The sequence below is a fragment of the Oncorhynchus gorbuscha genome, linkage group LG25, assembly GCF_021184085.1.
Source record: "Oncorhynchus gorbuscha isolate QuinsamMale2020 ecotype Even-year linkage group LG25, OgorEven_v1.0, whole genome shotgun sequence".
NCBI classification, from domain to species: Eukaryota; Metazoa; Chordata; class Actinopteri; order Salmoniformes; family Salmonidae; genus Oncorhynchus; species Oncorhynchus gorbuscha.
Window position 1 is genome coordinate 45,260,703 of NC_060197.1, and position 25,358 is coordinate 45,286,060.

Below are 25,358 nucleotides of genomic sequence, written 5' to 3' on the forward strand. Positions count from 1 at the left end.
CCCATTATCAGCAACCATCACACCTGTGTTCCAATGGCACGCTGTGTTAGCTAATCTAAGTTCATCATTTTCAAAAAGCAAACTGATCATTAGAAAACCCTTTTGCAATTATGCTAGCACAGCTGAAAACTGTTGTTCCTGATTAAAGAAGCAATAAAACTGTCTTTCTTCAGACTAGTTGAGTATCTGAAGCATCAGCATTTGTGGGTTCGATTACAGGCTCAAAATGGCCAGACACAAATAACTTTCTTCTGAAACTCATCAGTCTATTCTTGTTCTGAGAAATGAAGGCTATTCCATGTGAGAAATTGCAAAGAAACCGAAGATCTCGTAAAACGCTGTGTACTACTCCCTTCACATAAAAGCTCAGACTGGCTCTAACCAGAATAGAAAGAGGAGTGGGAGGCCCCAGTGCACAACTGAGCAAGAGGACAAGTACATTAGAGTGTCTAATTTGAGAAACAGACGCCGCACAAGTCCTCAACTGGCAGCTTCATTAAATAGTACCCGCAAAACACCAGTCTCAACGTCAACAACGAAAAGGCAACTCCGGGATGCCCGTCTTCTAGGCAGAGTTGCAAAGAAAAAGCCATATCTCAGACTGGCCAATAAAAAGAAAAGATTAAGATCGGTAAAAGGAACTCTGCCTAGAAGGCCAGCATCCCAGAGTGATGGTTGCTGATAATGGGCCTCTGTACTCTGTCATGACATTGCCCTGTTGTACTGAAAGAATATGATATCAGATCAGTTGTCATTTGAGACATTATTACTGATGATAGGATGACATAAATTGTATATTGGAAAGTCTATACATTCTAGTTATCAGATTAACATGGAATTGTTGTGCAATTTAAATGTTTAAATATGAAACTATTTGTGAAAAAATGAAATGTAATTTTAGTTTTTAAAATGAGGGAATTGTTAAAATATAAAGTAAAATATGCTCAATCAGTGGCCACACCCACGTGAATAGGCATTGGTTGGAAATGATGAACCAACCCCTTTTCTAAATTTCTATAAGAGCCCCCGTGACCCAATTCACGGCGAACTAAAGCCGACATCAGCGTGAGCTCTGGTTGCGAATGGTTGAACGACTACAACAGTATTACCAGGACGCCACCCAGGACACAAACACCTTGGTGAAAAGCTGCTGCCAACCGTGTACAACATAAAACACCAAATAATGCAAGCAGAGCAAAATTAGGCCGATACCCGGTAACGATCAAAATCCAGAATAGAGCTGTTAAATTCTACAATCACCTAAAAGGAAGTGATTCCCAAACCTTCCATAACAAAGCCATCACCTACAGAGAGATGAACCTTACTGGTTGCCCTCTAGGTTACAGAGAGAAGGACCTACTGGTTGCCCTCTAGGTTACGGAGAGCTGGTAGTCCCCATCCACCACACTACCAGGTGCGTGGTATAGAGGAGACAAACCTACTGGTTGCCCTCTAGGTTACAGAGAGCTGGTAGTCCCCATCAAATCAAATCAAATCAAATCAAATTTTATTTGTCACATACACATGGTTAGCAGATGTTAATGCGAGTGTAGCGAAATGCTTGTGCTTCTAGTTCCGACAATGCAGTGATAACCAACAAGTAATCTAACTAACAATTCCAAAACTACTGTCTTATACACAGTGTAAGGGGATAAGGAACATGTACATAAGGATATATGAATGAGTGATGGTACAGAGCAGCATACAGTAGATGGTATCGAGTACAGTATATACATATGAGATGAGTGTGTAGACAAAGTAAACAAAGTGGCATAGTTAAAGTGGCTAGTGATACATGTGTTACATAAGGATGCAGTCGATGATGTAGAGTACAGTATATACATATGCATATGAGATGAATAATGTAGGGTAAGTAACATTATATAAGGTAGCATTGTTTAAAGTGGCTAGTGATATATTTACATCATTTCCCATCAATTCCCATTATTAAAATGGCTGGAGTTGGGTCAGTGTCAATGACAGTGTGTTGGCAGCAGCCACTCAGTGTTAGTGGTGGCTGTTTAACAGTCTGATGGCCTTGAGATAGAAGCTGTTTTTCAGTCTCTCGGTCCCAGCTTTGATGCACCTGTACTGACCTCGCCTTCTGGATGATAGCGGGGTGAACAGGCAGTGGTTCGGGTGGTTGATGTCCTTGATGATCTTTATGGCCTTCCTGTAACAACGGGTGGTGTAGGTGTCCTGGAGGGCAGGTAGTTTGCCCCCGGTGATGCGTTGTGCAGTCCTCACTACCCTCTGGAGAGCCTTACGGTCGAGGGCGGAGCAGTTGCCGTACCAGGCGGTGATACAGCCCGCCAGGATGCTCTCGATTGTGCATCTGTAGAAGTTTGTGAGTGCTTTTGGTGACAAGCCGAATTTCTTCAGCCTCCTGAGGTTGAATAGGCGCTGCTGCGCCTTCTTCACGACGCTGTCAGTGTGAGTGGACCAATTCAGTTTGTCTGTGATGTGTATGCCGAGGAACTTAAAACTAGCTCCCTCTCCACTACTGTTCCATCGATGTGGATAGGGGGTGTTCCCTCTGCTGTTTCCTGAAGTCCACAATCATCTCCTTAGTTTTGTTGACGTTGAGTGTGAGGTTATTTTCCTGACACCACACTCCGAGGGCCCTCACCTCCTCCCTGTAGGCCGTCTCGTCGTTGTTGGTAATCAAGCCTACCACTGTTGTGTCGTCCGCAAACTTGATGATTGAGTTGGAGGCGTGCGTGGCCACGCAGTCGTGGGTGAACAGGGAGTACAGGAGAGGGCTCAGAACGCACCCTTGTGGGGCCCCCGTGTTGAGGATCAGCGGGGAGGAGATGTTGTTGCCTACCCTCACCACCTGGGGGCGGCCCGTCAGGAAGTCCAGTACCCAGTTGCACAGGGCGGGGTCGAGACCCAGGGTCTCGAGCTTGATGACGAGCTTGGAGGGTACTATGGTGTTGAATGCCGAGCTGTAGTCGATGAACAGCATTCTCACATAGGTATTCCTCTTGTCCAGGTGGGTTAGGGCAGTGTGCAGTGTGGTTGAGATTGCATCGTCTGTGGACCTATTTGGGCGGTAAGCAAATTGGAGTGGGTCTAGGGTGTCAGGTAGGGTGGAGGTGATATGGTCCTTGACTAGTCTCTCAAAGCACTTCATGATGACGGAAGTGAGTGCTACGGGGCGGTAGTCGTTTAGCTCAGTTACCTTAGCTTTCTTGGGAACAGGAACAATGGTGGCCCTCTTGAAGCATGTGGGAACAGCAGACTGGTATAGGGATTGATTGAATATGTCCGTAAACACACCGGCCAGCTGGTCTGCGCATGCTCTGAGGGCGCGGCTGGGGATGCCGTCTGGGCCTGCAGCCTTGCGAGGGTTAACACGTTTAAATGTCTTACTCACCTCGGCTGCAGTGAAGGAGAGACCGCATGTTTCCGTTGCAGGCCGTGTCAGTGGCACTGTATTGTCCTCAAAGCGGGCAAAAAGTTATTTAGTCTGCCTGGGAGCAAGACATCCTGGTCCGTGACTGGGCTGGATTTCATCTTGTAGTCCGTGATTGACTGTAGACCCTGCCACATGCCTCTTGTGTCTGAGCCATTGAATTGAGTTTCCACTTTGTCTCTGTACTGACGCTTAGCTTGTTTAATAGCCTTACGGAGGGAATAGCTGCACTGTTTGTATTCAGTCATGTTGCCAGACACCTTGCCCTGATTAAAAGCAGTGGTTCGCGCTTTCAGTTTCACGCGAATGCTGCCATCAATCCACGGTTTCTGGTTAGGGAATGTTTTTATCGTTGCTATGGGAACGACATCTTCGACGCACGTTCTAATGAACTCGCACACCGAATCAGCGTATTCGTCAATATTCCCAGTCCGCGTGATGGAAGCAGTCTTGGAGTGTAGAGTCAGCTTGGTCTGACCAGCGTTGGACAGACCTCAGCGTGGGAGCCTCTTGTTTTAATTTCTGCCTGTAGGCAGGGATCAGCAAAATGGAGTCGTGGTCAGCTTTTCCGAAAGGGGGGCGGGGCAGGGCCTTATATGCGTCGCGGAAGTTAGAGTAACAATGATCCAAGGTTTTACCACCCCTGGTTGCGCAATCGATATGCTGATAAAATTTAGGGAGTCTTGTTTTCAGATTGGCTTTGTTAAAATCCCCAGCTACAATGAATGCAGCCTCCGGATAAATGTTTTCCAGTTTGCAAAGAGTTAAATAAAGTTCGTTCAGAGCCATCGATGTGTCTGCTTGGGGGGGGATATATACGGCTGTGATTATAATCGAAGAGAATTCTCTTGGAAGATAATGCGGTCTACATTTGATTGTGAGGAATTCTAAATCAGGTGAACAGAAGGATTTGAGTTCCTGTATGTTTCCTTCATCACACCATGTCCCGTTAGTCATGAGGCATACGCCCCCGCCACTCTTCTTACCAGATAGATGTTTGTTTCTGTCGGCGCGATGCGTGGAGAAACCCGTTGGCTGCACCGCCCTGGATAGCGTTTTCCCAGTAAGCCATGTCTCCGTAAAGCAAAGAACGTTGCAGTCTCTGATGTCCCTCTGGAATGCCACCCTTGCTCGGATTTCATCAACCTTGTTGTCGAGAGACTGGACATTGGCAAGAAGAATACTGGGAAGAGGTGCGCGATGTGCCCTTTTTCGGAGTCTGACCAGAACACCGCCGCGTTTCCCTCTTTTTCGGAGTCGTTTCCTTGGGTCGCTGCATGCGATCCATTCCGTTGTCCTGTTTGTAAGGCAGAACACAGGATCCGCGTCGCGGAAAACATATTCTTGGTCGTACTGATGGTGAGTTGACGCTGATCTTATATTCAGTAGTTCTTCTCGACTGTATGTAATGAAACCTAAGATGACCTGGGGTACTAATGTAAGAAATAACACGTAAAAAAACAAAAAACTGCATAGTTTCCTAGGAACTCGAAGCGAGGCGGCCATCTCAGTCGGCGCCGGAAGAGAAGAAGAGAAGAGTCCCTTAAGCAAGCTGGTCCTGGAGCTCTGTTTACAAACACAAACAGACCCCACAGAGCCCCAGGACAGCAACACAATTAGACCCAACCAAATCATGAGAAAACAAAAAGATAATTACTTTTAACACATTGGAGAGAATTAACAAAAAACTGAGCAAACTAGAATGCCCCTAAATACAGAGTACACTGCGACTGACCCAAATCTAAAGAAAGCTTTGACTATGTACGGACTCAGTGAGCATAGCCTTGCTATTGAGAAAGGTCGCCGAAGGCAGACCTGGCTCTCAAGAGAAGACAGGTCTATGTGCTCACTGCCCACAAAATGAGGTGGAAACTGAGCTGCACTTTCTAACCTCTTGCCAAATGTATGCCCATATTAGAGACACATATTCCTTTTTTACCTTAACTATTTGCACATCATTACCACACTGTATATACACATAAAATGACATTTTAAATAACTTTATAATTTTGTAACTTTTGTGAGTGTAATGTTTACTGTTCATTTTTATTGTTTATTTCACTTTTGTTTATTATCTATTTCACTTGCTTTGGCAATGTAAACATATGTTTCACATGCCAATAAAGCCCTTCAATTGAAATTGAGACAAAGAGAAAGAGAGAAAGAGAGAGAGATTAGTCATATATCTTGTTCAACCATGCATGGTTGATATGGGGTGCACATGGGTCACTTGACCAGGGGCATTATTTGACCAGGGGCATTATTTGACATGGGGCATTATTTGACATGGGGCATTATTTGACCAGGGGAATCATTTGACCAGGGGAATCATTTGACCAGGGGATTCATTTGACCAGGGGATTCATTTGACCAGGGGATTCATTTGACCAGGGGAATCATTTGACCAGGGGATTCATTTGACCAGGGGAATCATTTGACCAGGGGATTCATTTGACCAGGGGATTCATTTGACCAGGGGATTCATTTGACCAGGGGATTCATTTGACCAGGGGAATCATTTGACCAGGGGATTCATTTCACCAGGGGAATCATTTGACCAGGGGATTAATTTCACCAGGGGAATCATTTCACCAGGGGAATCATTTGACCAGGGGATTCATTTGACCAGGGGATTCATTTGACCAGGGGATTCATTTCACCAGGGGATTCATTTCACCAGGGGAATCATTTGACCAGGGGATTCATTTGACCAGGGGATTCATTTCACCAGGGGAATCATTTCACCAGGGGAATCATTTGACCAGGAGCATTCAAAGCAGGGTGGAAAATGAAGAAGTAGAACAACTGGAGTCATGCTAGAATCTTTCTCCCTTCGCTCACACAGGCTTTATTTTCATTATAACAGCTTGACCTTTCCACAACTCTCTGATTGTAGCTGCCTATCTCCTGTCTCCCCAGTGTAATGAACAGTTTACCAGCCCCGGGTCTAGAGTACAGTAGCAACTCCCTATCGACGCTGCTGTCTGTATGGCTGGCTGTATGGATGTCTGTCTGTATATCTGACTGGCTGGCTGGCTGTATGGATGTCTGTCTGTCTGTCTACCTGTCTGTATATCTGACTGTCTGTATGGCCGTCTGTCTGTATATCTGACTGTCTGTATGGCCGTCTGTCTGTATATCTGACTGTCTGTATGGCCGTCTGGCTGGCTGGATGTCAATCTGTATATCTGACTGTCTGTATGGCCGTCTGTCTGCCTGCCTGTCTGTATATCTGACTGTCTGTATGGCTGTCTGTCTGTCTGTCTGGCTGGCTGTATGTCCGTCTGTATGTCCGTCTGTATGGCCGTCCGCCCGCCCGCCTGTCTGTATGTCTGGCTAAGAGCTCTGTGCAAACATCTCGGGAACGACTGGCTGTAATAGGAAATCCTGCAGTGGCTTTTTTCACCACTGTGTGATCACGCTGGAACATGTATTCCTATGTGGTATTATTGCATGTTAGCAAGTGTGTGTTTTGTGCTCAATGGTATGCATGACATGTCCTCTGTTTACTGTATCTCTAGTGTAAAGTCATTCGTTCCTGGGGAAATGGTCAAATCCGATGTCTGCTTGAAGAAAATGAAGGAAAAGTAACAGCAAAAATGGTCAACTACAACCTTTACAACCCTCTACATGAATATTTATGTTCAAATCTTTGGCTATTCTGAATTTGTGACAGCATTTCACTTTTTTTTTCTCTTTCCCACAGAGCTACACAATTACAACATGGCATAATTGTCAGCTATTTTGTTTTACACCTGTCTTGAGACAGTGAATTCTGTCAAAAGTTTTGGATTATTCATGCTCTGACAAATACCATGTTGCGGAAGAGAAATGAATTAGAATAGCCTCTCTCTCGACTAGCGCACGGCAGGTAACCAGGAGCATTTGTTTTTCATCATTAAAATTCACCTCGGGTCCCTAACAGTGCAAACTCATTACTGTGTACCCGTCATCAGGGAGAGGTGCAAAGCCAAAACGCACAGCGTTCAGTTCTTTCTAAGGGCAATTGGGCCAAGAAGAGTATCCAAGATGTCTTCTCTTACCTGATTTCCATGTACACCGTTTCGTACGCGTCTTCAACCCTCTTTAGATCAGCAGCCGCCTTTTCAGCAGCTAGGAAAAAAAGAAAGAAAGACATTCCTAAAAATTAAATAAAAATTAAAACATACAGGATTTATTGTCACCGACAGGGTCAGCCATAGTAGCACGGCGCCCCTGGAGAAAAATAGGGTTAAATGACTTTCTCAACGGCACATTTGATAAAATCTGTCAATCAAATCATATGTTATTTGTCACATGCACCGAATACAACAGGTGTAGTCGACCTTACAGTGAACTGCTGAATACAACAGGTGTAGTAGACCTTGCAGTGAAATGCTGAATACAACAGGTGTAGTAGACCTTGCAGTGAAATACTGAATACAACAGGTGTAGTAGACCTTGCAGTGAAATGCTGAATACAACAGGTGTAGTAGACCTTACAGTGAAATGTTGAATACAACAGGTGTAGTAGACCTTACAGTGAAATGCTGAATACAACAGGTGTAGTAGACCTTACAGTGAAATACTGAATACAACAGGTGTAGTAGAGTCTATATACAGGGGGTACCGGTACAGAGTCAATGTGGAGGCTATATACAGGTGGTACCGGTACAGAGTCAATGTGGAGGCTACATACAGGGGGTACAGGTACAGAGTCAATGTGGAGACTATATACAGGGGGTACCGGTACAGAGTCAATGTGGAGACTATATACAGGGGGTACCGGTACAGAGTCAATGTGGAGGCTATATACAGGGGTACCGGTACAGAGTCAATGTGGAGGCTATATACAGGGCGTACCGGTACAGAGTCAATGTGGAGGCTGTATACAGGGGGTACCGGTACAGAGTCAATGTGGAGGCTATATACAGGGGGTACAGGTACAGAGTCAATGTGGAGGCTATATACAGGGGGTACAGGTACAAAGTCAATGTGGAGGTTATATACAGGGGGTACAGGTACAGAGTCAATGTGGAGGCTATATACAGGGGGTACAGGTACAGAGTCAATGTGGAGGCTATATACAGGGGGTACAGGTACAGAGTCAATGTGCGGGGTCACCGGTTAGTCGAGGTAATATGTACATGTAGGTAGAGTTATTAAAGTGACTCTACCAACATGTAGGTTTGGGTATCGAACCAGCAACCTTTCGGTTACTGGCCCAACACTCTAACCGCTAAGGCTTGCTATCAGTGATGCATAGTGTGGTGTCTAAACATCCTGTGTTGCCAAACAGTGGCTGTTGATGTCTGCCAGTGGTGTTGTGTCTGGGTCTGGGAGAGGAGAAGCTGAGTCGTAAACAAACACACATGCTATTTCCAGGTGTGGCGGCAGCAGAGGAGCCTGCGGTCTTAATGAGTCACTTCATAGTGACAATAGTGTGCTAACAGAAAGATGAGATGAGACTAGACGGTCATGGGAAAGGTTTGAGCCAAAGCATTCACTGCTTCATTTTTACTGTACATGCTAGTACTATGATAGTGTGATGTCAGGATGACATGACATTATTGATAATTCTACATTGTACGAGCGATTGTGACAGTTAACAGCGCATTGTGACAGCTAACAGTGTATTGAGACAGCTAACAATGCTGTTTCAATGCACTGTTAGCTGTCTCAATGCACTGTTAGCTACCTCAATACACTGTTAGCTGTCTCAATGCACTGTTAGCTGTCTCAATGCACTGTTAGCTGTTTCAATGCACTGTTAACTACCTCAATACACTGTTAGCTGTTTCAATACACTGTTAGCTGTTTCAATGCACTGTTAGCTACCTCAATACACTGTTAGCTGTTTCAATGCACTGTTAGCTGTTTCAATGCACTGTTAGCTGTCTCAATGCACTGTTAGCTGTCTCAATGCACTGTTAGCTGTTTCAATGCACTGTTAGCTGTTTCAATGCACTGTTAGCTGTTTCAATGCACTGTTAGCTACCTCAATACACTGTTAGCTGTCTCAATGCACTGTTAGCTGTCTCAATGCACTGTTAGCTGTCTCAATGCACTGTTAGCTGTCTCAATACACTGTTAGCTGTCTCAATGCACTGTTAGCTATCTCAATGCACTGTTAGCTGTCTCAATGCACTGTTTGCTGTCTCAATGCACTGTTAGCTGTCTCAATGCAATGTTAGCTATCTCAATGCACTGTTAGCTGTCTCAATGTGCTGTTAGCTGTTTCCATGCACTGTTAGCTGTCTCAATGCACTGTTAGCTGTCACACTGCAATGTTAGCTGTCACAACGCAACGTTAGCTGTCTCAATGCACTGTTAGCTGTTTCAATGCACTGTTAGCTGTCTCAATGCACTGTTAGCTGTCTCAATGCAATGTTAGCTGTCTCAATGCAATGTTAGCTGTCTCAATGCACTGTTAGCTGTTTAAATGCACTGTTAGCTGTCTCAATGCACTGTTAGCTGTCTAAATGCACTGTTAGCTGTCTCAATGCACTGTTAGCTGAATGTATGCACACATGACTGTAAGTCGCTTTGGATAAAAGCGTCTGCTAAATGGCATATATTATATTATATTTAAATGCACTGTTAGCTGTCTCAATGCACTGTTAGCTGTCTCAATGCACTGTTAGCTGTCTCAATGCAATGTTAGCTGTCTCAATGCACTGTTAGCTGTGACACTGCATCGTTAGCTGTCTCAATGCACTGTTAGTTCTCATAATCGCTCGCACAATGTAGAATAATGATAACCATTCAGAAACACAAAGCTGAACTGGGCGGGGGGGGAAACAAGAAATGTATGGGGAAAAAAACAAGAAAAAGAGGGAGAGAAAGAAAGTAGAAACTCGAAGTGTAGTAGCTTAGTGAACTCTAGTTTCATTGTTTTACTAGTCCAGGGGATTTACTGTATTTCTGAAGAGAGGAGGGCACTAGCGGTAAGATTCAGAGTGTTTAACAGTCACATGTACAGGGTTGCAAATGTGAATTTTGGGTACAGTGAAATTCTTATGCTTTGAGTTCCAACATGCAGGACTAAGTTAAGTAAAATAATGCAAATAGTAATAATAAACAATAAAAAAATAGACACTATAACCGTAGCAGAGATGAAACAAAAAAAGACATGTCCATTGGGGTGGAGGCAGAGTAAAGACTGTTAGGGGGAGGGATCTTAGTGCCGTGGTTCCCCTTTATCAGCGGGGCCCAAGCACCGTGGCAACGGGAGCACATGCGTGTGTGGCTGAGTGGGAGGCTGTCAGAGCCCAGGCCGGCATACCAATTAGCATGTTCATCACATGTGGTCTCAGCTGGTCGCCCATAAAGATAGATACACCCCACTCCTCCACCTACACTCAGCCAGCCGAGACTGCAGTGTGCATCGGTCAGGCACAATGTAAAAACAAAGGGATGAGACTGTGACCCAGGATCCCACAGTAACGTAAGCAACAGGCACAACGTCTATACCACCTACACGTAAGAGTTATTGCTGCTGACGCAGTGCTGTCACTAGAGGCTGCTTAATATGGGCTGGCATGATGCTCACAACTTCTCTCTCTCTGTCCATCTCTCTCTCTCTCTCTCTCTCTCTCTCTCTCTCTCTCTCTCTCTCTCTCTGTCCATCTCTCTCTCTCTCTCTCCATGCACCCTCTCTCGATTTCTCTCGGCCTCTCATCACTTTCCACCCCTCTATATGTCCCTCTTCATCGCTCTCTCTATATATATCGCTCCCTGTATCCACCCCTCCCTCTATGTATCTCTCTGCCGCTCTCCTCATTCTATCCATCCCTCGCTCTCAATCTCTCTCTCTGTCCTCCTCTCTCTCCCTCTATCCATCCCTCGCTCTCAATCTCTCTCTCTGTCCTCCTCTCTCTCCCTCTATCCATCCCTCGCTGTCCACTTCTCTCTCTCTCTCTCTCTCTCTCTCTCTCTCTCTCTCTCTCTCTCTCTGTCCATCTCTCTCTCTATCTCTTGCACACCTTGTTCTGTCTGAGGCGAAGGGAGACTGCAGTATACAGTTAGACCTCTCCCAATGAGATGTTTATGACAGGTTGCCTTAGTGAACAAGGCCCTCTTTTGTTGACTGACAACAGGAACTACGCCAGCAATAATAACCAACTGTTTAGTAAACACCTGTTTGTATCAAACAGAACTGTGTGAAAGCACTGCAATGACACAACAGTGACATGTTCGCCATGAAAAGGTCAACCTGGAGGTAAAAGAAACGAACACCTGTTTAGGAGCGGTGCTGGCTAGCAGAGTAGAACACCTGTTTAGGAGAGGTGCTGGCTAGCAGAGTAGAACACCTGTTTAGGAGAGGTGCTGGCTAGCAGAGTAGAACACCTGTTTAGGAGAGGTGCTGGCTAGCAGAGTAGAACACCTGTTTAGGAGAGGTGCTGGCTAGCAGAGTAGAACACCTGTTTAGGAGAGGTGCTGGCTAGCAGAGTAGAACACCTGTTTAGGAGAGGTGCTGGCTAGCAGAGTAGAACACCTGTTTAGGAGAGGTGCTGGCTAGCAGAGTAGAACACCTGTTTAGGAGAGGTGCTGGCTAGCAGAGTAGAACACCTGTTTAGGAGAGGTGCTGGCAAGAAGAGTAGAACAGAGTAGAACACCTGTTTAGGAGAGGTGCTGGCAAGCAGAGTAGAACAGAGTAGAACACCTGTTTAGGAGAGGTGCTGGCTAGCAGAGTAGAACACCTGTTTAGGAGAGGTGCTGGCTAGCAGAGTAGAACACCTGTTTAGGAGAGGTGCTGGCTAGCAGAGTAGAACACCTGTTTAGGAGATGTGCTGGCTAGCAGAGTAGAACACCTGTTTAGGAGAGGTTCTGGCTAGCAGAGTAGAACACCTGTTCAGGAGAGGTGCTGGCAGAGTAGAACATCTGTTTAGGAGAGGTGCACGGTGTCGGAGGAAACACCGTGCACCTGGCAACCTTGGTTAGCGTGCACTGCGCCCGGCCCGCCACAGGAGTCGCTGGTGCGCGATGAGACAAGTATATCCCTACTGGCCAAACTCTCCCTAACCCGGACGCTATGCCAATTGTGCGTCGCCCCACGGACCTCCCGGTCGCGGCCGGTTACGACAGAGCCTGGGAGCGAACCCGGAGTCTATGGTGGCACAGCTGGCGCTGCAGTACAAAAGTTCAGCACAGCCAATGTGTTCAGCACAGCCATTGCACTTGTAGTTTCCATCCGGTAGAGGCGCAAGGAGATGCTGTGAGGGGGTATATTTTGGGGGTGGTAAAATAGAGATTACCAATTGATCTCTGAGATTTCTATTCGCGCTACAACATGAGTAATGACCATAACATAGTCCATGCATAACATAGTCCATGCAGATACGTAGATACGTGGTCCTCCTGTAGCTCAGTTGGTAGAGCATGGTGCTTGTAACGCCAGGGTAGTGGGTTCGATCCCCGGGACCACCCATACGTAGAATGTATGCACACATGACTGTAAGTCGCTTTGGATAAAAGCGTCTGCTAAATGGCATATATTATTATTATTATTATTATACGTACATTTTAAAATGGCATATGTTAATGTTAGAAGGGAACAATATGCATGTTTTCTTTTCAAACTTGTCATATTTTTTGTTATTGTTGATCAGTGCTTCTCAACCCTCTCCTCGGTTGAACCCCAGACGTTTCAAAAGTGTTGTCGTTGTAGCCCTGAGCTCACGCATCTGATTCACCTAGTCAAGGAGCTTGACGAATAGTTGACAAGTTAAATTGGGTGTGATAGCTCTGGAACAGTTCAAATACATGGAACTACTGGAGGTCCCAGAGAAGAGGTTTGAGAACGACTGGATGTCCCAGAGGAGAGGTAAGAGAACGGCTAGAGGTCCCAGAGGAGAGGTTTGAGAACGACTGGAGGTCCCAGAGGAGAGGTTTGAGAACGGCTGGAGGTCCCAGAGGAGAGGTTTGAGAATGGCTGGAGGTCCCAGAGGAGAAGTTTGAGAATGGCTGGAGGTCCCAGAGGAGAGATTTGAGAACGGCTAGAGGTCCCAGAGGAGAGGTTTGAGAACGGTTAGAGGTCCCGGAGGAGAGCTGCGAGATAGGGAAAAAAACACCAGTCTACAGCTCGATCTTCAACAAACACAAACAAGTATACAAACTATACAAATTCACTAGTGTAATCACATATCCCTACAGTACTCTTTCCCCACTCAGTCCTATTCCCCATAAATGGTAACGCAGACTGTTGGGAGTTGAGCAGAGGTCAATCTAGCCCGCTTTACGGCTGTGTTGGAGTGTCTGATTGTATTAGAGCTGAGTGAGTAATGCTAGCTGACAGAATTAGCATCATGTTTTGGACTATCAGAGCAAGTAATATCCCCGGTGACTAACTCAGTTGCATTCATTCTCCCACACTCCAAACCCCTATTCACAGGCATCGAAGGACATACTGGCCCACAAATACAGCACATAGTCATTATGAAAAGCCAATTCCTGACAACAAATGCCGTTACATTAAATACAATAATTCTACCATGAGTATTGAATATTAACATCTATTGAAAGAAAATGTATTTGGCACGACGAAGGAGCTCGTAGGAAGTCGTTCGACGCTGAACGCCACTCCAAATCAGCACGATAAACAGACCAACAGTCTCAGTGAATCACCTCCGCAAAACAACTGGGTACGGTTCATGAATATGTATGCCGTAACAGACGCCGAAGAGCCGACCTACTTCTGCGCCTTCGTGACTTTAGTCCCCACCTGGGGTAGCGCTGTCATCTTGCCATTTTTAATACATTAATAGGTGGTTGGCAGTAATTGCCATAATGACACGCTATGTCATTCATGTGAAGCGCGTGAATATTTAGTCTTGACACGTTTGTGAATTTAGTCGGGGGAAAATGTACGCTCAACTCAACCTTGGATGTAATATCCTGTGATGTCATGACGAGGATCCGATGACGACAACAGATTCCAATAAAACACTGACATCTGCTTTAGCAAAAATCTATATACAAAACATACTGACATAACATCGCGTTAACACACATCGAAGTAACATAAATAATCCTACTGAGACACAAAAATGAGAGGGTGGGAGTAATTTTAGGAGGGGGAGAGGGAGAGGGAGAGGCAGATAAATGACTGATAGACAAGCACTCTGTTTGTAGAGATAACAAAAGCTCCAGACATCTGGGAGAGGTACACTGGAGATATTCCACAATTGCATTCCCTTACAAAAACTTATAGAAATATCTTAATCTCCAATCAGCTGGGATTGATGCCGAATACTGTTCGCTTCAGCAGCCTGGGTGGAGAGAAAAAAAATCTATTTCAGACAAAACGCTTCAGAACAGAGGGAGAAGCGAGAAAGCTGGCAGTCTCTCAACAACAACAAAAAACCAGCCACTCGGTGCATCCCTCTCATGGTAAGAATCTAACCAATCGGTGTATCCCTCTCATGGTAAGAATCTAATCAATCGGTGTATCCCTCTCATGGTAAGAATCCAACCAATCGGTGTATCCCTCTCATGGTAAGAATCCAACCAATCGGTGTATCCCTCTCATGGTAAGAATCCAACCACTCGGTGCATCCCTCTCATGGTAAGAATCCACGCAAGCTCGGATAGGGGGAGGGGGGCAGTCTGACAGGCCTATTTTACCCAGAGAAGATGTTCTGATAGGGGGAGGGGGCAGTCTGACATGCCTATTTTACCCAGAGAAGATGTTCTGATAGGGGAGGGGGCAGTCTGACAGGCCTATTTTACCCAGAGAAGATGTTCTGATAGGGGGAGGGGGCAGTCTGACAGGCCTATTTTACCCAGAGAAGATGTTCTGATAGGGGGAGGGGGCAGTCTGACAGGCCTATTTTACCCAGACAATATGTTCTGATAGGGGGAGGGGGCAGTCTGATAGGCCTATTTTACCCAGAGAAGATGTTCTGATAGGGGAGGGGGCAGTCTGACAGACCTATTTTACCCAGAGAATATGTTCTGATAGGGGGAGGGGGCAGTCTGACAGACCTTTCTTACCCAGAGAAGATGCTTGGATAGGGGGAGGGGGCAGTCTGACAGGCCTTTCTTACCCAGAGAAGATGCTCTGATAGGGGAGGGGGCAGTCTGACAGGCCTTTTTAACCAGAGAAGATGCTCGGATAGGGGAAGGGGGGCAGTCTGACAGGAGAGGAATGAAGAAAGGAATGGAAAAAGTAGTGCTCAGTCTGGCCGTGTCGCAAAGAACTCCCCATTCCCACTCCCCTCTCTCCCTCCTCCCCTCTCCCTCCCTCCTCCCCTCTCTCCCCCTGTTGAACTACTGCACCAGGTGAGCTTAATTATGTTTCAAGGACGAGTCACCCTCAGCTGGGGTCGGAGGTCGTGGATCGCGCTGACGGCGGCGGCGGTTTGTGGCCAGCCCCCCCTTGCTTAACATTTCACAGCTAATTTTGAAAGTGCTGAACAGAACCTTTAATTAACATCTCTCTGCCAAGGTGGGTAACCTAAAACAGCACAGCTCCCTTTGCCTTCCCCCCAGGTTCGCTGTTGCCTGTCCAACTCTTTCGGTGGAGGGCAGAGACAAGACGTTGAATCCCTCACAACTGAGATTAATTTAAGGGGCATGGTGAAGGGTGAAAGTGCAACCAGCACTATAATGGGCATTGTGTAATAAAATCACAAGCAAATCAAATGTACAGGAAGTATCTGCAGAGAAAGTTGATAGAGATGACCGAACGATATTAAGACAATATCATAAACTTTTTGTATTCATAAGAGCCGACTGAACAATATTAAATACAATATTGCTGTCTTTCTGTAGTCATAGGAATAGACTGCCGAATGTAATTGGATATTGGGTTAGTGGTGTCTAACGCTAGCGGTGTCTAAAGTCTAACGCTCCTTGTATCATTAAATGAAAGTACATTATCAATTAAGTTTATCTCAGCCAGGGCCTCACCAGCTAGACAGAGGGTTCCTCCTTCTTACTAGTCTTCTGTCTTAGTTAAACACAACTTTTTGAATGAACCGAAATGAATCAAATAAAGATTATTTCCCCACATACATGGTTGAGCTTTCAGCAACATGATAACTAGCACCATGGATGTCAGCCATGATAACTCGCACCATGGATGTCAGCCATGATAACTAGCACCATGGACAACATTGGCTATGCTAACTAGCACCATGGACAACATTGGCTATGCTAACTAGCACCATGGACAACATTGGCTATGCTAACTAGCACCATGGATGTCAGCCATGATAACTAGCACCATGGACAACATTGGCTATGCTAACTAGCACCATGGATGTCAGCCATGATAACTCGCACCATGGATGTCAGCCATGATAACTAGCACCATGGACGTCAGCCATGATAACTAGCACCATGGACAACATTGGCTATGCTAACTAGCACCATGGACAACATTGGCTATGCTAACTAGCACCATGGACGTCAGCCATGATAACTAGCACCATGGACAACATTGGCTATGCTAACTAGCACCATGGACAACATTGGCTATGCTAACTAGCACCATGGACAACATTGGCTATGCTAACTAGCACCATGGACAACATTGGCTATGCTAACTAGCACCATGGACAAAGTCGGCTGACACCATGGCTAACCTTGGACAGTGGAGCTACACTAACACCATGGACAGCGCCCACCAGTCCAAGCCCACGGACATGCACCTGGCAGTCCAGGACCAGCACCTGCCAGTCCAGGGCCACGGACAGCGACTGCCAGTCCAGGACCACGGGCAGCACCTGGCAGTCCAGGACCACGGACAGCACCTTCCAGTCCAGGACCACGGGCGGCACCTAGCAGTCCAGGACCAAGGACAGCACCTGACAGTCCAGGACCATGGCCACACCTGACAGTCCAGGACCACGGACAGCACCTGGCAGGCCAGGACCGCGGGCAGCGCCTACCAGACCAGGACCACGGACAGCACCTTCCAGACCAGAACCATGCGATCTCATCTTGGCAGTCTAGTAGGCATCATCTAACCACTAAACTCTAGCTCTGCTGACCTCTCACAACCAGAAGGTTACAGTGTGGTTGTACAAAATTACAGTAGTTACATTTACAGAGGGCATTGCACAGGGATAAGAAAACATCATGAAATATCAAATCAAATCAGGCACAGAGTCAATGTGCGGGGGTCACCGGTTAGGCGGGGACCACATCTGAACTGTGTTTCTGAGTATTAGATCAGATTACTGTCAAACATAATGGTACTATAAGAAGCACTTTATCCCATGTCTACACTGATGATGTCATTCAAGGCTGTGACTCGTTTATCAGAGAATCATATAATACACAGTACAGAGTATACAGTAATGTTCCGGATTGAATGACCTTCATACTTAAAGTAATGATGGACTGTCATTTCTCTTTTCCTATTTGAGCTGTTCTTGCCATAATATGAACTTGGTCTTTTACCAAATAGGGCTATCTTCTGTATACCACCCCTACGTTGTTACAACACAACTGATTGGCTCAAGGAAAGAAATTCCACAAATTAACTTTTAGCAAGGCTCACCTGTTAATTTAAATGCATTCCAGGTGACTACCTCATGAAGCTGGTTTTGAGAATGCCAACAAAGTGCAAAACTGTCATCAAGGCAAAGGGTGGCTACTTTGAAAAATCTCAAATACAAAATATATTTTGATTTGTTAAACACTTGTTTGGTTACTTTATGATTCAATGTGTTATTTTATGTTTTGATGTTTTAAAAACAATGAAAATAGCAAAAATAAAGAAAAACCCTTGAATGAGTAGGCGTGTTCAAACTTTTGACTGGTACTGTACTTGCAGGTCACGATAGACAGGATGGAGGTGGGTGATGGAGGTGGAGGATGGTGGTGGGTGATGGAGATGCTGGATGGTGGTGGGGAGATGGAGGTTCTAGATAGAGGTGCTGGATGGATGTTCTGGATGGAGGTGCGGGATTGAGGTGCTGGATGTATGTTCTGGATGCAGGTGATGGATGGAGGTGATGGATGGAGATGGGGGATGGAGGTGGAGGATGGTGGTGGGGGATGGAGATGCTGGATGGTGGTGGGGAGATGGAGGTTCTAGATAGCTGTGGGGGATGGATGTTCTGGATGGAGGTGGGGGATTGAGGTGCTGGATGTATGTTCTGGATGGAGGTGGGGGATGGAGGTTGAGGACGGAGGTGGGGGATGGTGGTGGGGGATGGAGGTTCTGGATGGTGGTGGTGGATGGAGTTTCTGGATGGTGGTGTGGATGGAGGTTCTGGATGGTGGTGGGAGATGATGTGGGGGATGGAGAATTGGGATGGTGGTGGGAGATGGAGGTTCTGGATGGAGGTGGGAGATGGAGGTTCTGGATGGAGGTGGGGGATGGAGGTTCTAGATGGAGGTTGGGGATGTAGGTTCTGGATGGTGGTGGGGATGGAGGTTCTGGGTGGTGGTGGGGGATGGAGGTTCTGGATGTATGTTCTGGATGGAGGTGATGGATGCTGAGTATGTTCTGGATGAGGTGATGGATGGAGGTGATGGATGGATGGGGGATGGAGGTGGAGGATGGTGGTGGGGGATGGAGATGCTGGATGGTGGTGGGAGATGGAGGTGGAGGATGGTGGTGGGGGATGGAGGTGGGGGATTGAGGTGCTGGATGTATGTTCTGGATGCAGGTGATGGATGGAGATGATGGATGGAGGTGGGGATGGAGGTGGAGGATGGAGGTGGAGGATGGTGGTGGGGGATGGAGATGCTGGATGGTGGTGGGGAGATGGAGGTTCTAGATAGCGGTGGGGGGGGGATGGAGGTTCTGGATGGTGGTGGGGGATGGAGGTTCTGGATGGTGGTGGGGGATGGAGGTTCTGGGTGGTGGATGGAGGTTCTGGATGGTGGTGGGAGTTGGACGTTCTAGATGGTGGTGGGGGATGGAGGTTCTGGGTGGTGGTGGGGGTTGGAGGTTCTGGATGGAGGAGGGGGGGATGGAGGTTTTGGGTGGTGGTGAGGGATAGATGTTCTGGATGTTGGTGGGGGTTGGAGGTGGGTGATGGTGGTGGATGATGGAGGTTCTGGATGGAGCTGGGGGATGGAGGTGCTGGGTGGAGGTGGGGAGATGGAGGTTCCAGATTGAGGTAGGGGATGGATGTTCTGGATTGAGATAGGGGATGGAGGTTCTAGATGTTGTTGGGGGATGGTGGTGGGGGATGGAGGTTCTGGATGGTGGTGGGGGTTTGAGGTTCCGGATGGTGGAGGGGGATGGAGGTTCTGGATGGTGGTGGGGGATAGAGGTTCTGGATGGTGGTGGTGGATGGAGGTTCTGGGTGGTGGTGGGGGTTGGAGGTTCTAGATGTTGGTGGGGGATGGTGGTGGGGGATGGAGGTTCTGGATGGAGCTGGGGGATGGAGGTGCTGGGTGGAGGTGGGGAGATGGAGGTTCCAGATTGAGGTAGGGGATGGATGTTCTGGATTGAGGTAGGGGATGGAGGTTCTAGATGTTAGTGGGGGATGGTGGTGGGGGATGGAGGTTCTGGATGGAGCTGGGGGATGGAGGTGCTGGGTGGAGGTGGGGAGATGGATGTTCCGGATTGAGGTAGGGGATGGAGGTTCTGGATGGTGATGGGGGATGGAGGATCTGGATGGTGATGGAGGATGGAGGTTCTGGATGGTGGTGGCGTACGGAGGTGGGGGATGGAGGTGGGTTACGAATGCCGCCACAATACATCTGTCTAATCAGGGGAGAGAAGGAGACTGACAAGTGTGACTCAAGTACCTAACACGACGGGCTCTCGATACACACAGACATAGCCCACTCCTCCCCTGAGCACAGCCCTATATAGAAACCAAACCTAGATATGTAATGACACTGTACCTTTTATGTAACTACAATTAGCCTCTGTCAAGCATGTTAAGTAGACAATCTGATTGCCGAAGGGGTGAACTGATAGCCGGGTATCAAAACATGTATGTTACAGGAGATAAATACCATGATGCTACATTACTGAAACAATGGAAGCTGTATGTTACAGGACATAAATACCATGATGCTACATTACTGAAACAATGGCAGCTGTATGTTACAGGAGATAAATACCATGATGCTACATTACTGAAACAATGGAAGCTGTATGTTACAGGACATAAATACCATGATGCTACATTACTGAAACAATGGAAGCTGTATGTTACAGGAGATAAATACCATGATGCTACATTACTGAAACAATGGAAGCTGTATGTTACAGGAGATAAATACCATGATGCTACATTACTGAAACAATGGAAGCTGTATGTTACAGGAGATAAATACCATGATGCTACATTACTGAAACAATGGAAGCTGTATGTTACAGGAGATAAATACCATAATGCTACATTACTGAAACAATGGTAGCTGTATGTTACAGGACATCACACTGCGAAGGCAAACATGACGCTGGTGTTACAACAGCCCCACACAGTCACTCTCTACTGAGTTTTCCTCTACATTTCAAGGGAGGCGGTGAGGGCCCCACGTGCTTTTACCATGCTTCTATGTCGATCCACAATCCCCACAGGGACGTCTCTCCTCCTCTCCTCTCCCCTCGCCGTGTCCAAATCACAATCAAACAGCGATGCCATCAAAATAAGGGGATCGAGGGAGGGAGGGAGAGACTAAACAAACCCGAGACGCCAACACCGAACCATCTTGCACCGTCCGTTAATTATTTTCCAACCGCGAAAAAGAAAAAAAAACAAGCAGCTGTTGTCAGTGAGTGAGATCTGTGGGCGCTGTCGAAACTCTCCCCCGAAACGAAGCCCTTGACATAATACTGCTTCCAGAGGACAGGAGGGGGATGGAGCTGAAGCACCAACACTGATCCCAGCCACAGCAACATAACGGCCTGATGCTAATTATTTAGACATCAACATCCACTAATTATAATGGCCGATGACAGGTCCCCAAAACTATTTTAGCACAAAGGGCCCTGAGCCAGTGTTGGCATGGCACTTGTGGTTACGGGAATAAAGATGCCAAATCATTCCCAATTGTCTCACGGCACATGCAATTTAGTTTAACATCTCAGCGTGGATTTGTACTTGACTTCATTGATGATGAGAAACACGGCTATTTTCTTCGCCGCTCTGCCGGTTTTGTGGTTGCGGTTTGAAACGGCTTGGACTTGTTACAGACCCTCTTTAGCGTACCGAGACGAGGCTACAGGTTGACACGCTGGCATTGCTCCTGTTACGGGTTCATGTAATGAATCGATGTACACATTTTGATGAAGAGGGAAACGCTTATCAGAGCTGTGAACATCTACCATGGCTGAATTGGTGTCTTAAATACACACAAGTGGACCATAATCAAAAACACATCACTCAAACTTTGATTTCATATCACCCCTTTTGAGGCAGTGGAGTGCACTCTCTCTCACACACACACACACACACACACACACACACACACACACACACACACACACACACACACACACACACACACACACACACACACACACACACACACACACACACACACACACACACACACACACACACACACACACACACACACACACACACACGTGCACACACACGCACACACACACATGCACGCGCACGCACACACACATGCACACGCACGCACACACACACGCTCTGGAGGAAAGCTAGCAGAGACATTGAGCCCTCCCAAGGGGCAGCAGCGGGAGAGAGGGGGAGGAACTAGAGGTGGTATATCCAATCACAGAAATCAAAGCATTTGACTGATAAATTATTAATAGAAATGGAATGCTCTTCTCTGGCATGGTTGAGCATAGCTGAAAGGAGACAGAACTGAATCACAGCTGTCGATGTGGTGATGACAGGTGTGTATTCATGGCTCCCTGTGTGTGTGTGTGTATTCATGGATCCCTGTGTGTGTGTGTGTCTGTGTGTGTGTGTGTGTGTGTGTGTATTCATGGCTCCCTGTGTGTGTGTGTATTCATGGATCCCTGTGTGTGTGTGTGTGTGTGTGTGTGTGTGTGTGTGTGTGTGTGTGTGTGTGTGTGTGTGTGTGTGTGTGTGTGTGTGTGTGTGTGTGTGTGTGTGTGTGTGTGTGTGTATTCATGGATCCCTGTGTGTGTGTGTGTGTGTGTGTGTGTGTGTGTGTGTGTGTGTGTGTGTGTGTGTGTGTGTGTGTGTGTGTGTGTGTGTGTGTGTGTGTGTGTGTGTGTGTGTGTGTGTGTGTTATGTGTGTGTGTGTGTGTGTTTATGTCCCTGTGTGTGTGTGTGTTTATGTGTGTTTATGTGTGTTTATGTGTGTTTATGTGTGTGTGTATGTGTGTTTATGTGTGTGTGTTTATGTGTGTGTGTGTGTGTGTTTGTGTATGTGTGTGTGTGTTTCTGTGGTTCTGTGTGTGTGTGTGTGTGTGTGTGTGTGTGTGTTTCTGTGTGTGTGTGTGTGTGTGTGTGTGTGTGTGTGTGTGTTTATGTGTGTGTGTGTGTGTTTATGTGTGTTTATGTGTGTTTATGTGTGTGTGTATGTGTGTTTATGTGTGTGTGTTTATGTGTGTGTTTATGTGTGTGTGTTGTTTATGTGTGTGTGTGTGTTTCTGTGTTTCTGTGTGTGTGTGTGTGTGTGTGTGCGTGTTTCTGTGTGTGTGTGTGTTTATGTGTGTGTGTGTGTGTGTGTTTATGTGTGTGTGTGTTTCTGTGTGTGTGTGTGTGTGTGTGTGTGTGTGTGTGTGTGTGTGTGTGTGTGTGTGTGTGTGTGTGTGTGTGTGTGTGTGTGTGTGTGTGTGTGTGTGTGTGTGTGTGTGTGTGTGTTAGTAGAAAAACCTCTGACTCCTGACACTTCACATCCGTCGAAGATGAGGAAGGAAGGAGGTGAGGGATGGACGGATGTGACAGGAGAAGACTAAACGGCTGTTGATGAGGGCTGTGTATGAGAGTGTTTTGTACGCAAGGTGTCACAATGTGTATGCAGCTCTGTTTGTGTGTGTGTCTACGAATGACGTTTACCATCCAGACAACCAGTACAATATCACCTGCATTATTTTATGTTAAGCATTTGCTTACATTTAGTAACTTCAAACTGAACCAACGTGCTTCTATCTTTGTAGTTTGCATGTGTGTTCCTCACGTGAGAGATACTTGCGAAAGAGCAGGGGAGGGGGGGTAGTCGAGCTGAGGAAGGCAGGAGAAACGCTGTTTTTGCTGGCATTCAATTGGTTGTCAGGATGGTGTTGTACGAAAGGTTCAACTCTTCTTTTTTTTAATGACCAAAACACAGGATGAGTTACATCATAACAATAAATAAATAAAAAAACAGAACAAGGATGAAAAGAAGACAAAACATTTGGGGTAAAATATGGGGCTACAAAAAGACAACATTTGACATGTCGATTTCTCATCGGAAAAAAAACACATTTTCATCTGGTTTCCTCTGGTTTGAAAACGCCCCGTTGTTAGAACTAAAACGTTTACATCACATGTTGATTAAACCCAGGTGGTAATAACGTGAATACCTTTCGACCTTCTCTTCATCGTGGCTTTTAAGTTACACAACGAGCAGTGTGACCCACCATTTCTATCAGCGTCCCAGATTTAGATTCCATATTCCTCTCAACATGATGCCACCCGTCTGTGAGGGAGGGGGGGGGGAAGAAGCATTGCACTTTGCCTAACACAAACACATTCCCAGATGGTTTCCTTCTCCACCGAGCACACTGCCATTCGCACACACCTACGTGTGATTTTAACAAACACTAAAACGGTACACTGTCACATCCCTCAGCCAGCTAAGCCATATAGAGAGACTAAGATTCAACTCCATGTATTCCGGATGAGGCCTGTGTAAACAGCGTTCACACTCCACAGGCTCAGAAGCAGCCATTTTAGAACCAACAGCCTAAAAGCAGGGTTTGTGCACAAAACAGAAGAAAGCTGAGTGAAATGTGTGTGGGGTAGGAGGGGGGGGGGGTACAACCTGAAGTTGTCTATTAAGAAACAATTGTTTTCGTTGTCGGTTGCACGTTGTTTTGCAGTGGTGTACCCCTAATGAACATGTCCCTGGCCCCGTTGGCCTGTTTCCCTATTTGTCACCACATCTTGGGGCGGCAGGGTAGCCTAGTGGTTAGAGTGTTGGGCTAGTAACTGAAAGGTTGCAAGTTCAAATCCCAGAGCTGACAAGCTACAAGTCTGTCGTTCTGCCCCTGAACAGGCAGTTAACCCACTGTTCCTAGGCCGTCATTGAAAATAAGAATTTATTCTTAACTGACTTTCCTAGTTAAATAGAAGTAAAAATCTTAAGAACTCTGGCTAAAAGTGTTGTGTTTGGTGTATTTTTCCGACAGTAGGACCAGAAATCAGTATAAATTATAATGTAACCATTAAACATTCCTCAACATAACTGCGATGATAAAGGATTATTCTAAGACCTTTGAATAAAAACATACTGAACCAAAATGAGAAACAAAATGGTTGACTGGTTGAATAAAAACATACTGAACCAAAATGAGAAACAAAATGGTTGACTGGTTGAATAAAAATTTCAATTTAAAATGTACGAAATGCAGAAACTGCTCCGCCATTTCCTGGTTACAAAAGTTTGAACAGTTTTGTCAGTTCATCTGACAAAACTGTAGAGAATCATTGTACCATCAAGAACCGTTGTGAAATACAGTATCTTTCCAAAAAACAAACCAAAAATATTTTTCCACTGTTTGAAGCTGGTGTACAAAACCAATAGTAAAAAGCGCAAAAAAAAAAAAAAAACGTACCAGAAAGCATAGATATAGCGCACCTAGAACAGATCCAACACATCTTAGACTGGCTTTCAATGCGAAATACAGATCTATAACTCACGTTTCTATATGAATTTGGTCACATCAACCCAAAAAAGTTACATATTACAGCTTTAAAACCTTTATAAAAAAAAAAACAAAGAAAGAAAATAGAGCAGAAATTGCATTTATTTTATGTTTCTTTGTGGAGACAAAGAAAGTCAAGTCCAACGACTTATTCCCTACAAATACCACACAGCCATTTTC

The 25,358-nt window shown here is 46.1% G+C and overlaps 1 protein-coding gene across 2 annotated transcripts in view; it reads right to left on the reverse strand.

Moving 5' to 3' along the window:
* Nucleotides 1-25,358, reverse strand: part of LOC124014322 (glucosidase 2 subunit beta-like) — a 254,158-nt gene that overhangs the window by 108,222 nt on the left and 120,578 nt on the right. For both annotated transcript variants that reach the window (XM_046329175.1, XM_046329174.1), the window contains exon 11: nt 7,462-7,531. In XM_046329175.1, the coding sequence (XP_046185131.1) occupies nt 7,462-7,531 (70 nt within the window). The remainder of the gene's footprint in view (nt 1-7,461; nt 7,532-25,358) is intronic.